The 17,531-nt window shown below is 45.4% G+C and overlaps 1 protein-coding gene across 4 annotated transcripts in view; it reads right to left on the reverse strand.

Annotated features, from left to right (window-relative positions):
• Window positions 1-2,562: 2,562 nt before the first annotated feature.
• PRDM2 (PR/SET domain 2) overlaps window positions 2,563-17,531 on the reverse strand; it is a 118,709-nt gene continuing 103,740 nt past the window's right edge. For all 4 annotated transcript variants that reach the window (XM_030537191.1, XM_030537187.1, XM_030537186.1 and 1 more), the window contains 2 exons: window positions 6,163-6,300; window positions 2,563-4,484 (listed from right to left, as the gene is read on the reverse strand). In XM_030537191.1, coding sequence (XP_030393051.1) covers window positions 6,192-6,300 — 109 coding nt within the window. In that variant the 3' untranslated portion in view covers window positions 2,563-4,484; window positions 6,163-6,191. The remainder of the gene's footprint in view (window positions 4,485-6,162; window positions 6,301-17,531) is intronic.

Below are 17,531 nucleotides of genomic sequence, written 5' to 3' on the forward strand. Positions count from 1 at the left end.
TGAGTATGTGTGTGCGCGGGTGGGGAATAGGCCAGTCTAAAGGAGGGCAATCAAAGGAGGAGAAGAGTGAGTCTTGCATAGATGACATGTCCAGGACAGTTGGATGAAGGAGGGTTTGAAAAGATCAAGAGCTCGAGTCTCTTTAAACCAGAAAGATACTTCCGAAAGTGAGAAATGGGGACTCTCCGCGAGCTCCAGTATAGTGGAAAGGAAAGTTGTGAGCACTGATAAGAGCCGGCATCATGTGATCATTAAAATTTCTCTCCACTAAACTCTCTAAACCCGAGTAGAGTAACTTTTTGGAGTCTGGGTCCAGATGACACATTGTTAAAATGCTCTGGTTTATTTCATCTGCCTCCTTTTTCTCAGACCAGCTTTCTCCTGTTTAAATTATTATTTGTACATATTGTGGTGGTTCATAGACGCCTCCACCAAGATTGTTGTGCTGGGTGCTGTACCAAACAAAATAAGAGTCCCTGCCCCAAGGAGCTTAGAGTCTAAATAGACAGACAAAGGTTAGAAGGGACAAGAGAGGGGAAATCATTTGCCCCAGGTCACTGCAAGAGCCAGGAACAGAACTCAGATCTCCTGAGCCCCAGGCCAGTGGTCCATCCAGTAGACATCTTCACATAGTGAGTGTCAGCACATCCCTGAGAATACAGGAATCTTTGCTCTCTGCAGTGGTACAGAAAGCTGGTGGGCCCAAAGAACACAGAGGCTTTGGTAACATTTTGGCTTTGTCCAAAAAGATAGCAGATGGCAGTGACACAAAGGGAGCACTCAGCCCTTTGTATTCATAATTATTAGCAGCTATGGGCCACTGACAACCCAGTGTTTGAATATTCCCAGTCTTATTTACAGTGATTTTCTTCTCCCTTCGTTCTCCAGCCTCAAAAAAAAAAAAAATCATCCTTTGGCCACATTTCAGTTACAGGGATACCAATAAGGCATTCTCCATTTCAGCCCTTCCTTTTTGCATGGCTGTGATTCAAACCCTGGTGGACTGAAAGTGCTGGCAGTAAGTAACCGTTCCCACACAGCAGTTTGTCACATTAGTTATTGTTTCTTCTTCACATGGCAGACAAACAGAGTCTTCAGTTTTCCAGAGCCATGTTCACAACTCAAGCCCACCCAGGTAACACCATGTTTTCACATTGTTTATTTCAAAAACAAGTGCCATGAGAGGTGCTGTGCAGAACTACCAGTGTTAGCCTTGCAAATTTCTACATGCCAAACCTGAGGGTTTCCCCCCCCCTTGAATTTTCATGAGAATTTGTGATTTGTGGGGAGGAGGTCAAAGGCAAAATTTCACGAGTTTCCCCAACAGGCATGGTGGAGGGTTGTTGCAAAATTGAAATTCTGCCCTGGAAAATGGTGAATTTTCCTGATATGCAGAGGTGAAAAGTCCCCATCATCGTACAGAATGCTATGAGTCTGAATCAATTGTTGTGCAAAGATGGACTCCCTGCCCCCCAAAATCTTCTTTTGTTGTTGAGGAAAACGGGTGAAAGTTTACTGCAACAATGGCACATTTCTTGTTGATGGTGTGGAGATTTTTCTAGCATGGCTCAGACTGTAATGGAGTTCAGGGTGGACTGATGCAATTGTCAAGCGGGTGCTGCAACCTTTAGTGGAGTAACAAGATATAAAACTTTAAAAATGGAGCATTACAATAGTGACAATAAAGACGTGCTTTTAAAATTGTTAAATACATATTTACAGATTTGAATGGTAAACGAAACTGCTCTGGGAAAAATATTCATATAGCACAGCATTTACACACTTCTCTCCTCGAGTTTCTTGAACAATATCACTCTAAAAAACAAAGAAAGTAAATGGCACAAAATTCAGCTCTAATAATGTCATAGGTCTGCCTTAAAGGCACTAAAGCCCAGCAGAATCAAGCCAGAATCTCCATTTTAAACACACCTTGCCCACTCCTAGATACTGAGGGAAGTCTCAGAAGAGTGGGCTATTTTAGGTATAGCTCAGGCTGCAACATGAGGCATCTCTTAAGCAGGAGCCCCTAAGTGACAAGTGAAAATACACCACAAAGTAAACATGCTCGTTGTCTAACAATATTGCATTGGAAACTTATGGATACTTCAAAGTGGTGCTTTAAAACACAGGCTATTGGTTGGAATTTTTCTCTAATTTGTTGCTACAATGTTAGGTGCTGTCAAAACATACAGGAAGATCGTCCATTTTCTAAAGAACTCTAGTGCAGGTGTTACCATACAAATTCTGGATCATGAAAAAAGGAAGAAAGGAGGACAGGTAAATGAAGAAAAGAGAATTTGCTGAATCTAGTGCAGGCAAGAGTCTATTGTGAAGACATTTAGATGAAATTAGATGCCTGTAACTTGGAGATTAGGTACAAGCAGGGAAGGCTCTAGGGATTTTGCCACCCCAAGCACGGCAGGCATGCTGCCTTTGGCGACTTGCCTGTGGAGGGTCCGCTGGTCCCGCGGCTCCGGAGGTCCGAAGCCCGCGGGACCAGCGACCCTCCACAGGCAAGCCGCCGAAGGCAGCCTGTCTGCTGCTCTTGCAGAGATTGGCAGAGTGCCCCCCACTGCTTGCCGCCCCAAACAAGCGATTGGCGTGCTGGGGCCTGGAGCCATCCCTGGGTACAAGGGGCAGATTCCTAGACATATCTAAGACCCATACATTGTTTTTATCGGTGTGCTGGATTTCAAAGCTGCCCGTGGCTTTGGATATGTAGTTACATTCATTTTAATGGACATCCAAATTCATTAAGCAGCTATGAAAATCTCAACTGCAGTTTGTAATTATTTTTGTTGAGGAATTTAGTGCTGGCAAAAGATGTCAGATGAGACATGTGCTAGAGAATAGATCCCTGTGGTACAGGGGAAGTAGAGAACAGCCTAGCAACAGCAAAAGCTTTCCACACAGTGCCCTCATCTTGGGTCCCTCAGCCGTGATCTGCAGGCACGACTTCAGTGGTAGAAGGGATCTGACTCCTTATGGTTCATTCAGTCCTCAGTGCGTGGGAGCCTGCCTCTCTCCATATGCCCTCCATGCCAATTGCACTTAGAAAGCATTCCAGCGAGGATTCAGAAAACAGCCTGTGGGCATCAGCACTTTCCAATTTTTTTTTTTGACTAAAACATATTTTTGTGAAAACAAATTCCATTTTTGTTGAAACTTTCATGTTATCAAGGAAAAAATCAGTTTTTCACAGAGAAACAAAAACAAACAAAAAAGGTTCAGCAGCTACACCATATTGATAAAAAGAACATTTTTCATTTTTCTGACTTTTTTGGGAGGGCGGGGAGAAGAGGCTGTGAATTTTTTGTTGTTGTTTGTTTCCACATATTTGGGCTGTTCAACAAAACCCTTCCCGTGATTTTGGGAAAAAATGTTTTCATTGAAATTTTTTTTTAGGGGGAAAAAATCATTCCCTCACCAGATGTAGAGTTCAGCATCTGATTCCCAGTGACTTTCAAGGCAACTTGGGCACCAAATTCTCTTTAATCTACTTTGAAAATCCCAACCTCTCAAACGACATTGATAGGGTGAAGATACGTACTTAATTACAGAGGAAATGTAGAAGGACCCCTTCAACGGTACACTACAAAGGTGAGGTTTGTGGAAGCAAGAAGAGGGCACCTCTGCCATATGGACAGACCTGCGTGACCATGGCCCTTTATGAACAAGAGATAATACATCTCTGTTCAGCCTTCTCACTAACTGCAAACACCCTGAAACTTGGTCTTTACAGGCTGTGGTCCACAATTATGGCTCCTTCCTCTCTAAGCCTAACCAAACTAGACTGGCTCTAACGGAGTGTCACAACTACTAACCTCCCTATTTGGGGGATGATGTTGCTTTGTACTGTGCACTGCAATGGGCACTTTAGGAACGTTAGTAAAAATCAATCCTGGCAGCAATGACCAGGTGCCAAGCTAGCGCTAAATGTAACAGAAGCTTTTTGCAAAATGAACACTTGTCCATTAGAAAACTGGACCAATGCCTATTACTGCATTTCAGAGACCACTTAACAGGTGCGTTTCCAGGAGATGTGGGTCCTACCATCTTCTAAAAGCATGTGGCATCATACCTTTGCAATGTTCTAACATCTTAAAGGTCATGATACACGCTTGACAGACTGGGGTACCAACAGATCTGGATATGAACACCTCAGCAAACTCTGCACAACTGGGGTGGATTTTCATGGGTGCCCAGTTCTACAGAGTGTACAGTACAGTTAGGAAGATTAAAATGATGTAACAGTCTTTGAAAATGTAATTGCATAGTATGTCCAACCCCTCTATGTTCCAGCAGACAAGAGAGAATTGCCCAAATCCTGCCTGTCCTGTCCTTCCAGCGTGGTCAAACAACCCACAATTCTCTCTGAATGTTTTCCCATGCTGTTCCACTGGCTCTGGAGGAGTGGACTTCACATTGCAGGGGATGCTACAGAATCATCCTCTCACCGGCCTCCGGAGCTTATGGTTCGCTCTCTGCAAAGAAGACAACAAGATGCCATTGCTTCTGGCACAGAATACCATTGGCCCCTCTTTCTCCTGAGGAACTCCTGGTCCCACTTGAACTGGGAATGAACAGATTATGATATCTAAGGATTATTTTGCCTCATCTTTTCAGTTCAGCACTGTCCTGTGCCTATACATACACATTGTCACCTGAATAATGGTGGTCTCCATAGAAAGTCACCATTTACCCAAAGTGGAATGTGAAAAGTCACAGTCTCCCCTATTCTTACAACAAGAAATAACAGGGGAAACTCAAATATAACTGTCCAATTAATGTCAACTTTTTACTATTCGCGACCATTCCTGGTAGTACAGGAGGCAGTTTGGTTTTCTTATCCTACTAACTTTTCCCATAATACTAATTTTCTCTATTTCATTTACAGTTTAGTTTAACTAATATAAACTTATTTCAGGGTACAAGACCCTGCACCCATCCAGAGCCTCGACCTGCAGCATTTGCACATGTACTTAACTTTACTCACATGACTAGTAATAATACCACCTTGCTCTTAGGTAGTGCTTTTCATCAGTAGAGCCCAAAAGGCGATCAGTATCATTATCCCATTTTGCACGTGATGAAACTGAGGCACAGAGACGAGGTGGCTTGCACAAGGTCACCCAGCAGGCCAGTGATAGAGCCAGGACTAAAATCCAGGTCTTGAGTCCAGTCTAGAGTTCTATCCTCTAGGGTTTTATCTATCAGCATCTTGGCAGCTTTCAACAAACTTTACTACCGAGTCGGGCTTCCGTAACTAAATGGATTAGTCAAAACTTCCTCTGACTTACAGAGAAGAGAGTAATGAAGCTCTGCTGATTTACACCAGCTGAGGATCTGACTGAATGTATTTAAAATGCATCATAACACTATATTTTTGTATTAAAAATGTCTCTTACCAAAGAAGCAAATAGTGAAGTCGAGACTATTAACTATGTATATTAATATGCAATGAGGTCTAGTTCTTAAGCTATGTGGCACATTGTCAAGGCATCCCACGGTAGCTTGGTGCAGTTGCCTTCACATTAAGAATAGCGTGACCTTAAGCCTTTGGCCTTTTGTCCCAAGGCTCTCAAGCACTTCTACCAACAGCAAAAATTAAATGCAGCCCTGTGTGAGGTGGGGGGTGGCAAGCACGTGGCACATAGGTCCCTGCCCAGCAGCACGGGAGGAATGGAGAATCGGAGCACTTACAAGAATTGCCGAGGGGAACTGGCAAAGACCCACCTGTAGGAGTGGCACAGTGAGCTTTACAACCTCTTCCACAAGGCTCACGCACAGGGCATGGAGTGGAACTCTGTTCTCCTGTACAGGAGAATGGAGAGCGAAGTCAACCCTGCCAGGACTTGAACTTGTGGGTCCAGTGGGTTTAGGTGTTTCAGAACAAGAGGAAAGGATGGTCTTATGAGCCATGGCTAAGCAAGGGACTAGGACTTAGATATGAAGTTCTGTTCCCAGCTCTCTTTGAGATCTTGGGCTAGTCACTGAGCCAGTGTGCCTCAGTTTCCACACCAGTACTGAGGACCATAATTAACTGCCTCACAGGGGTTCTCTGAGGTGAACTAACATTTGTAAGTGCTTTGGCTATAGAAAATGCAACCACCACAAAGCGCTGCATGTTTGTCAGTGCCACGGGGCACCACCTTGCTGTACCTGTTTTGTTTGATGTGCAGCAGGAGAATCTATTCCTTGAAGAAGTGGGCCATTGTGCAGTTGGATTTCTTGCATTGCCTGGTGCAGGTGTTCGGAGAAGAGGTGGGGGGACATCTAGAGGCCATGCGGAGTCTGTAACTACAGAAAGAGGCAGGAGAAACTGTCCTCATACACACATTGTATTTGACATAAAAGCAGAGACAGGCCACAATACCCAACACACAATCTCGGTTCAAACATTAACCCAGAGGCCCCCCCCACCCCTAGAAAGGGCGGACTGGCTAAACAGGGCCGACGAAGCTGGAGAAGCCAGGCCCGCGCTCCCTTCCGGACCGCCGGGCCCTGGTAATTTGTATTGGCTCCCCCTACAGCCCCCGTCGGCCCTGCATTTACCACAACCTACTTGCCAGGCTGGTGGCCCAGTATCATCTGAAAGCCTGGGTACCGTTCCCGGGCTTGATCCAAAGCTCACTGACGTCAGTGGGAGAGCTTCCACTGGCTCCAAACAGACTTGGTATAAAGGCTCTATACCCAGGCTGGAGGTGCTGCAGAGGTTGCTCATGCAGACGAGGCAGTGTTCTTGTGTTCCTCTGCAGTGACCCCAGTCAATGGAGGTGGAGAAGTGAAAGGACTCAGGAGAAATTTGAGTGTGTTTCTCCCCCCACCCAGCAGCCTCCCCAATGTCCAAGCTCAAATAACTATATGGAGAACCCTCCAGGAAGGATAAACTGGACATCGATAGTCCATGGGCTGTGACAGCAGCAGGCCCCCTGTGCAGAATAGCTGGCAGGGTCAGGGTCTATTTTGTCATTTGCCAGGTCATTGTTTTGCATCTGTGTTGTTGCAAAAGGCATTTCACATTTCATAAAGAACCATATACACCAACAGGGCAAGGTGTTCAACTACACTCCTAAGTTGTATGCCCCATCACCATGAAAGCACTTGCAAATCAGATAATTGCACACACAGATAACGGAAAGCAGAGTGGCTAACTCTTATGATATTACTGCAAGGCTTTTGATGTTCGCTTTTTACCTTCAGCCCCAGGTCCCTGGATCCTATGACTATGTGAGAATCTCATCTTCATTTCAAAATAAAAAAATCTCTAGTTTTCAAGGTTGGTGATAAAGGCTAATGACAAGGCGAGAAGAGTATGTAAAAGGCTAAAAGACCAAGAGAAAAGGATAAAAAGAATCACACATTTTTATTTTTTTTTAAAAACACTGCTTAAAAGAAATCTCTCATGATTTTTGAACACTTGTGGTTACCAGTACTGCAGAACCGGCCATTTGCACAAATATGTTCCATGTTTTTTAAATAGCCCAGACTGAGGTTGAAAATTAACTCCTGGATATTTATTGGCCATTTTCTCTTGTGTTCTCTACTTAAAATCACTAAAGCCACGTGGTTAACTATAGCCTGTTTCTCGTGCCAAAGGCTAGCAAATGCTGTCTGTTGCAAGACTGCCAGTGGGAAATCAGTCGCTGTGCCTTACATTGGCAGTCCTCAAACTCCATCAGGATCCTGTGTGGTGCATCTTCACCAGCAAAGGTGTGTTCTTGCCTCAAGTTAGCTAACGTGTGGTAACTCAAGAGGTCAAATCCTTGGAGACAAGGCAGTTTGTAGGTCTAATGTGTGTTATCAGGTTGAGGTAAACCTTAGACTTCCCCATAGTCTTTACTTCAACCTGCTAATGTGAAAACTACAACCTGCCTTGTCTTCACTAGGATTTTACTGAAGAACACACCTTTCTTCCTAGTGAACACAAGGTCTAAGAGACTTCACATCAGGTCATTAGTGTGTGTGTGTGTGTGTGTGTGTGTGTGTGTGTGTGTGTGTGTGTGTGTGTGTGTGTGTGTGTGTGTGTGTGTGTGTGTGTGTGTGTGTGTGTGTGTGTGTGTGTGTGTGTGTGTGTGTGTGTAGAATCCACATATCCCCTGCTGTTGTGAGGGGAGAAGCTTGTGCAAATTATCTTCCATCCTCCACCATGGACTGTTCCGAAGCTCCTGTTTCTCTCCTACTCTCCTGGCATGGTGGGGGAATGGCGTCCAGTTACATGCCACGGAGGGCCCGAGTTGTGGTGTGGAGGAACGGATGGACTCTTTGGTAATCTCATCCATCCACAAGTGGCATGAATTGTGTGCGCGCAGGGGGGGAAGAGATTATCTTCACCCCAGTTGGTCCTGGTTTCAATCCATGGCTGATATCATTTCAGAGCTGTCAGTTGAGATCAGACATGCACCGGCTGTCCACCCCTGCTTAGGAGGGACAGTCTTGTTCAGGGAATATTTGCTACTGGCCCTCTTGCCCCCATTTTGTCCCTGCAAGGCTTTCCTCACTCAGTAGGTCTCAATGCAGTTCAAAGGGAGAGTGCACGAGTAGATCACGGAAATCTTTCACTGAGAAGTGCTGAGTTGTAGTATAATTATTATTTTGCTGTGTTGTGAAATAGCAAGTTCTAATGCCACCAATGAAGTGGGAATTTTCAGAAAGTCAGCCAGCTAAGAATAAAGGGAAGATATCCCACCCTGTGTGAGAGGGGTTGGAAAGTACTCACTGAACCATGACCATAAAGCTTGAAAGCGGTAGCAGCAAAGATGTGTTAAAAACCAAGGAAACGAATGTGTTTTAAACAACACAGCAGGCCGGGTCCTTTGCAAGAAGGCACAACACTTGGAACTTTCTCAGTGCAAGCTAAACATCATTTATGGCAATGCATGCAGGCCTGTGTGATGGGACACACACGGACCTCTACTCATCAGAGCAGCAGCCAGCTCCCATCCTTTGCAGCAAGAGCCCTGTTCAGAGAAGTACCTTACAATCCCCCACATGGTGGTGCCATTGCCTTCCCAGCCAGAGAGAAGGCGCAGCATTGACTAGAGCCGGGCAAGAGATAGCAGAGTGAACGGACACTGATGTAGCAACTTAATGCATCAGGTATGAACTCAATAAATGACACAAAGACACAGGGGATCTGCCCCGAACACCACGTGAAGCCCATCTGGGGCAGATGTAGGAGGAACTGGACCTGTCTGCAACAGCAACACAAGGCTCTTTGTTCCACTTGCATTTTTGCAATATTTATGGAGCTTGTTATGCCCACGAAGTGTTTTGAATGAGTGAGGATGTAGCCCTGCATTGTTATGAACAACTTCAATGATTGGATCCCGCAGAAAAACAAGCCAGGTCTCTGCTGACCTTAAATTAGCCTCTTGGGAGGCTCATGAGCTTGCTGCTTCTTATAGTCGCAGCTCTGCTTTTGGGCCAGGTGGATCAGCAAGCAGGTGAGAGATACTCCCAAGAAGTCAATAAGCCACTGCACGCACATTAAACCATTTGAAAATCCTGCAGCTGCACGAGCTCTAGAACCAGTTATCACTCCACCAGCCTGCATGGACATGACATCTGCAGATATTCTCCCACCATTGCTACTTCCCCACCTGGGGACAACAATGACAATGAGGCACTAATGTTTTTAACATTGTAAACAAACCCCCGTGTCTCACTGATGCTCCCACCATTGCTAGCAGGGGGGCAGAGCAAAGGGAGAGAATTTCTGAGGATGCCCAGTGGTGGTAATGATGCCCAGTTACGATCCAGCCTCAGTGACGTATCAAGTCCACCCTTGCGCCACAGTTCAAGAGATTCTTCTCGCTGCAGAAACCGGGCTGACCTCAGAAAAGATACGGCGTGTACAAGGGGAAGGCAAAGAAGCCAAAAAGAAATATCACTACGTGCTTGTCTGCACACGGTTTTTGTACTGATCCAACTAAATTAAACTAACTTTTAAAAAAAAAAAGATTTAGTTAAATCAGTGCAGTGGCTTGGGTTGCCACCCTCCAGGAATCAAAGATTAATCTTTAATTAAAGATTATGTCGTGATGAAACCTCTGGGAATATGTCCAAACAAAACTGGCAAACCTACAACCTCCTAGAATAGACACGGTTACACTGATATAAAGGGGGTCATATTGGTATGGCTTGTTTTGGTAAACAAAATCCTAATTGATTTATACTAAATTAAAGTAAGACACTCAAACTGAAATAGGAGTGTCCACACAGGGGGGGTTACACCATATTAGCTAAACTGGTTTGAAAACTGATTTCAGTTAAACCAGGGCAACTTGCTCATGTACAGAAGACCTACGGGTATGTCTTCACTACGAAATTAGGTTGAATTTACAGAACTTGTTTTTTAGAAATCGTTTTTATACAGTCAGTTGTGTGTGTCCCCACACAAAATGCTCTAAGTGCATTAAGTCTCCCGACTGCACCACAGTACGGACGCTAGCGTCGACTTCTGGAGCATTGCACTGTGGGTAGCTGTAAGTAGTTATCTCACAGTTCCCGCAGTCTCCACTGCCCATGGGGATTCTCGGTTGAGATCCCAATGCCTGATGGGGCAAAAAACAGTGTTGCGGGTGGTTCTGGGTACACGTCAGGCTCCCCTCTCCCTCCCTCCCTCCATGAAAGCAACAGCAGACAATCATTTCGTGCCTTTTTTTCTTGGGTTACCTGAGCAGAAGCCACAGCACAGCAAGCATGGAACTTGCTCAGCTCACCGTCACCGTATGTCTCCTGGGTGCTAGCAGACATGGGACAGCATTGCTACACACCAGCAGCTCATTGCCTTTTGGAAGCAGATGGTGCATTACGATTGGTAGCCATCGTCGTCATATTCCTGGGTGCTCTTTTAGTCGACCTCGATGAGATCAGTCAGGGGCACGTGGGCAGACATGGGAGTGACTCAGCCAGGTCAATCCCATCTTCTGTTGAGCACCCAGGGGATGACAATGGCTAGCACTCATATTGCATCATCTTCTGCCGAGCAGCCAGGAGATGATGGCAGCTAGCAATCGTAATGCAGCATCTTCTGCCGAGCACCCAGGAGATGATGATGGCTTGCAGTCGTACTGCATGGTCTGCTGCCAGCCTAAGATGTAAATATAGATGGATCAAAACAAGAAATTGACCCGATCTGTTCTGTGAAATCAACGGCCTGCTAAACCCAGGATTTTGAGATCAATCCTTGAGGGGGCCATTCGTGTGTGACAGTTGTTTGCGTTTCTCCTTGATGCAAAACCACCCCTTTTGTTGATTTTAATTCCCTATAAGCCATGTTGTCAGTTGCCTCTCCCTCCATCAGAGCAATGGCAGACAATTGTTTTGTGCAAAACCAGGCGAGGAGGTGATGGCAGCGCGGTGACGAGAGGGACATGATCATAGACTTCTCACAAAGTACAGGCCGGGCAATGTGCACACCATGCTGATGAGCTCTGCAAACACGCTGGCCAAATAAATGAAATTCAAAAGTTCGTGGGTCTTTTCCTGTCGACCTGGCCAATGCATCTGAGTTGAGAGCGCTATCCAGAGCAGTCACAGTTGGAGCACTCTGGGATAGCTCTCGGAAGCCAATACCGTCAAATTGCGTCCACACCCAATACCATCGAATTGTGTCCACAAAATATCCCAAATTCGACCCAGCAAGGCTGATTTCAGCGCTAATCCCCTCATCGGAGGTGGAGTAAAGAAATTGACTTAAAGAGCCCTTTAGTCAAAAAAAAAAAAAGGCTTCATCATGTGGATGGGTCCAAGGCTTACATCGAGTAACGCTGCTAAATTCGACCTAAGGTCGTAGTGTAGACCAGTTAGGGACTCAGCTCCAGTATGCTGGATGGCTGTGCCATTGATTTTAAAGAGAGTTACACCAGTAGAATCTACCACAATGCTCTGAAATGTAGAGATAAAGGATTTGAAAGCATCACCTTCAGTGAAAAGTAACATTTTCCAAACCTCTAAGGTCCACTTCTCCGACCTCCCCAAATCCTTGAACACTGGGTTGGAAGCAGAAGGATGTGTAATCTAACTAGCCCATTAGAAGAAGGTCCATTAAACAGTGCACTCCCTTCCTTTACAAAGAGCACTTGGCATTTTCATGCAAATTATCTTTTCTTCCATCACAGGTGAGCAATTTACATTCTTGAAAGGTGTCTGTCAGCCTCCACATTACCCAATTAAATCCCAGAATCATCAGCTCTGTAACTAATGGAATGAAGCCAGAGGATATTTGTCATGATTTCTAGTTAGGAGATCCAAAAAAGATGAGAGATCCTGCTGAGATATAATGAATGGGGCAGTATAATAGTAACAAAATAACAAGTGTTAGTATATGGTGCAGAGGACAAAATTTAAAGGAAATGTAGTGAGGATTTTAGGGTTTAATATTTGACTTAATTGAAAAATGTTTTTCTTGGAGGAGCTTAAGTTTCTGATCCCCTAATTTAATAACAAATATGTACATGGTCAGAAGTCTCTCCCCCCACCGCCCCATGTCCCCACTCCACAATTTGGTTTAGTTCCTAACATAGAGCAGGAGTCAGAACCTGTGGCACATGTGCCAAAAGGTGGCACGCAAGCTGATTTTTAGCAGCCCTCTGCTGCCAGCCGGGGTCCTGGCTGCCGGCTCTGCTCAGCCCGCTGTCTGCCTGGATGAACAGACCCCCGGGCTGGCAGCAGGGCTGGTGACCAGGACCCTGGCTGGCAGAGGCTGGTGGACGGAACCCCAGACCGGCAGCGGGCTGACTGGCTCAGCCACTGCTGGTCTGGGGTCTGTCTGCCGCTCCGCCGCTGTCGGTCTGGGGTTACGTCCACTGGCCCTGCTCAGCCGGGGTCCCAGCCGCCGGCCCCACTCAGCCCGCTGCCAGTCTGGGGTTCCATCCAGTGGCCCCTGTAAATGTAAATGTAAATGTATTACTGGCATGCAAAATCTTAAATTACAGTAAATAATGAAAACTTGGCACACCATTTCTCAAAGGTTGCTGACCCCGACAGGGAGCATGTTTGTTGCCCTCCATCCTCCTAATTTAAGATCCATAAGCAAATCAACTTCAGCAGATGCAGATTGACATTAATAGGTTCAAAAATCCTCTTTGGACAAGCGCACAAATGTTCACACATTTAACTGAAACTTCTCCAAACAAACTGCCCACCTTCTGGGTTTGCAAACTGGGCTGGTTAATCTCCTTGGGAACAGGATTTTTAGTACTTCCTGCTTTGGGTCAGGTATGAAACACTGCGAGTACATTACCCTGCTAAAACCAACTCACTCTCTCAGCTGCATTACAATAGTGCTTACTGGAAGAATGAATACATTGAGCAGCCACCAGGGGACATGAAGAAATATCAGCTAACATCAGTTCCATGGATTGTACTGTGGAGCAGGGAACTTTTCGAAGAGAAATAAGGGAGGACCTACTGGACCAAAAGAAATTTGTTGACAGATTTTTCTTGCACATTTTACTCTACAGCCATAACATAGGAACTGGAAAGTCCTTATACTGCTTACCAAAAAGGAGGATTTCAATGTGTCCCACTGCAGTTCTTTTGAGAGTGTCCCGTGCTCAACTCAGACCAGTGGGAGGGAGGCTGGGTAACGGGGCTGGATTTGATTTTACAAGCACTAAACAAGGGACACATAAAAGGCATAATCCAAATAATGTGATTTTATGGCCAGTTCTCTCAACCACCAAAGCTAGAAAAAGCTGTTTTTATCAGTGAGAAGCTGGAGTGCCCGCTTTCTAGGGGTGCAGAGCAGGACTGTCTAGCCATGGTGGTTTAGGGGACATCATGACAATGGTCACTGCTCCCTCAGGCCAACACAAAACAATCAGGCCAGTTCCCAAGTCATTTCACTGTGCAGATGGCCTCCTAGGGTGACATTTTCAAAAGTGCTCAGGGGCTGGCTTAACTCTGCTCCCATTGAAATCAATGATAAGATTCCTATAGACTCCAGACATAGGACTTAGGCAGCGCTGAGACCCTTGAAAACCTCACCCTTTGTTTAAAACCTGATGCAGTTCTTATTGCACATGTTAGAAGGTGAATTACACCCAAGATTTTCAAAAGCAAGTAGTGATTTCTGGGAGCCCAGCATCAGAGGCTTGAAGGGTCCTGATGTTCAGAGAGTGGATGCTTTGAGCTTTCAGGTCCATCGAGATGTTTCCAGTTGGGCTCCCAGAAATCACTGGTCACATTTGGAAATCTCGGCCTGAGCCTTTACAGTGGGATGAACTGGATTGCTTCAGCAATGTATCTTGCGGCCCTTTTTAAGACGCACATTGAGTTCAGAGTGCCAAAAGGTGAAGAACATTGGATTAAAACTAGAAGTACTCAAATGCCTCTTTTATGCTGCCATAAAGTCTAATTGGATAGTTTGATAAAAGTCTTCCACGTGCACTGAACTGCCCTCTTGGTTAGGAGAACGAATAAAGCTCATCATTTAATATTAACAGAAAGTAGATCATAGATTGGGAAGACTTCATACAATTTTTATCTACCCTCTATATGAATGTGCTCACCCCAGCTGAATTATAAAAAGAACACTAGAGAGAACACTAAGCACTAGCAGAACTGAAATGGCTTGGTTCAGCCCTGCATCTCTCGTTACGTAGTTTGCTTCAGACAAAACAACATACACAGAGGATCAGCACAGCAAAAAATGCTTTGGGTGTAGCCGATTAAAAGACGCTTTGATGTGATAATGTCTTGGCAGTACTGCAGGGGACTGAAGCATATGCAAGTCAGTCTAGCTGCTAGTGTAATATAGCAGTCACCTTCATTGTTACTGGGGATAGAAGCTAGGGCCAGCAAAGCTAAGATCACGACTAAAGGGCTAAGTGCCCTAGTTGGCAGACTTAGCAGACTCATGTTCTCTGTGGCCCAGGCACAGAAGGGGTTACAGAACACAAAACTGCACAATAGGTTACACTTCTAATACGCATTTGTGAATGGACTGAGTCTTAGGGTTCTATTTTAGATTCCATGAGAAAGGGGGGGCCATGTGGTTTGGTGAAACCATGCAAGGCAGCACAATGGGGAAAGAATTAATCCTCTAGCATTTCTCTAACTCCTCACACCCCAAAGAATTTGAACAGCCGAACTTGTGCCCAAGCAAACACCATCAAATCTGAATCCTGCAATACCTGAAATTGTAGCAGAACCGCTACTCAAACTGAGGCCTGGGATACACTTAAAAGTTTGGTTGACACAGCTACAGCACTCGGGTGTGTGTGTGTGTGTGTGTGTGTGTGTGTGTGTTTGTGTGTGTTGTGTGTGTGTGTGTGTGTGTGAAAAATTCACCCCTAAGTATAGCACCCTAACCCCAGCTGTAGATGCAGCTAAGTCTTCTGTTGACTTGCTACTGCCTCTCAGCGAGGTGGATTACCTCCAGCGATGGAAAAACCGCTTCCCTTGCTGTAGGTGGTGGTCTATGCTACAGCTACTGTTCCACTGTAGTGCCCACAGTGTAGATATAGGCTGTTAAAACCCAGCAGGCTGGATTTGCCTAGAGGCGCTGCACCAGCTCCTGCTGGAGTGAATGCCCTAAGAGGTGGCAACAAAGCTGTACAAGGGGCCTACAAATCTTCCCTCCAATTGGCAGGATATAGTCAGGGCAACTGGGAGATGGTATTGATTCCGCTCATCCCTACAGCAGCCTCCACTGGCAGGGCTTTCCTGAGGACTCTTGGCAAAGGAGTAAAAAGCTTCTCTCTCTCTCCAGCAGAACCCTCATGGGGAGAGCAACAATGAAAACACAGCCTACTCTCCCATAGATACAAGTTTCCCCTTCAGGGTACGGTAACTCTCACTTCTATAGTATGTACCCTGCCTATGCAGAGCAACAGCACACAACATTTCAGACAAGAAAGGAAACGGATCCAATTAAAACTACAAGGAGGAACTGATGTGGACTCTGGTGCTCTACAACCTTGAATTGGGCCCTGGTAACCGGGATTTACCCTCTCACTCTTCTTAAGTGGCATAGTGACAACTGGTTAGCGCCTGTTTTGCATCTCATCTGAAAGGTGGCACTGCTCCATAAGCACAATGCCATCTAGCACTCAGCCTGGGAACTGGGCCAAAAATGACTCAAACATGGAGCGTCACCTGCTCAATCAACCAAGCCACTTCTCACAACTCCTTGACAGTTCTCAGATCCAAGGAATGACTCAGCCAGCCCTGCTTGGATTGTGAAACTTAAAAGGATCACGCAGCACGAGGTGCTTTGCCTATTTTGGAAGGCATGTCACTGGTTCTCAACTATCATCAGCAGACAACCTGCTATTGTCACAATGGAAAAGCATCTGTCAATCTTCTAGAGGTGGGTGGTGGTTTATTTTTTGTTTTTGTTTTTGTTTTTTTCACCTAACCCAAGTCGTCAAGTATTTCTGTGCATTTACTTGAATGGGTTGGCTTCGTGCTGTTTCTTTGATGTAAACTCAACCAACGAATGACAAGACAAACTGCAAGATGACCTAGAGGGAGCTGGGAGCAGAAGGGAGAGAGGATTCAGTAGTAATAAATGTAAATTTCTACCCCCAGAAGAGAAATAGCATGGGGGTACCTATTCCAGCTGCCATGTGTCAGATTATGGTGAATTTAGTGTCATTTTTATCTCTTATTACCCTATATTGCTGTTTCATGTAATTGGACCAGTAAAGATGCTGCAGGGAAGGTAGGAAAGGGGTTTTGGAAGAGGAGCTACCCTGAGAGCAAAAAACAACAAGGAGTACAACGGCTACCCCTCTGAATCTACTCCCAAGAGGGATCTCTTATCTGGAGAGAGAGGGATGGTCCGGTCGTAGAGAACTGGGCTGAGAATCATGAGACCTGGCTCTGCCAAGGACCTGCTGTGGCCACTGTGGACAAGTCACATCAGCTCTTTGCACCTCTGTTTCCCCACCCATACTTTGTCTGTCTAATATCTATATAGATTGTCAGCTCTTCCAAGCAGGGACTGTGAGTACGTTTGCAGAGTTCCTAGCACAAAGGGGCTTGATCTGTCCAAGTCCTCTCTAACACAGCCTTGATATTGATTACACACACAAAAACTGTTAAAGACTACTGTATGAAAGGTGTCACATCGAGCAATCCAAAGTTAGCAAATCCAGAATTAAGGTTGCCCATGCAACCTTAACTTGGCCTCTGGGTGCCTCTGCATTATGGAATGGTCTTTAATTGCATGGTTACACATTTTTTTTTTCCCCACAGGATCCCTGCCACATTCAGTACAGAGATTGGACTGGGTTCATTTAATGAGCTGCTATTCAATGTTTTCTTTTTAACCCCGTTGTTCAATGTGTGGCCCTAGGCCCTATTTACAGTACATTATGCAAACCGTGCTCTGGAGACAGACTTGTGAACTGCCTGTTGGGTTGCTCTATGGGGCCGATCACTATAGTATCTGAGTTCTTCACAAACATCAATCAATCAATTTTCACAACACCCTGGGAGGTGAGGGGTATTATCTCCAGTTTACAGATGAGGAATGGAAGCACACAAAAATTAAGGTCCAACGATCCCATTAATTT

The sequence above is a fragment of the Gopherus evgoodei genome, chromosome 18 (genome assembly GCF_007399415.2).
Source record: "Gopherus evgoodei ecotype Sinaloan lineage chromosome 18, rGopEvg1_v1.p, whole genome shotgun sequence".
Classification (NCBI taxonomy): Eukaryota; Metazoa; Chordata; order Testudines; family Testudinidae; genus Gopherus; species Gopherus evgoodei.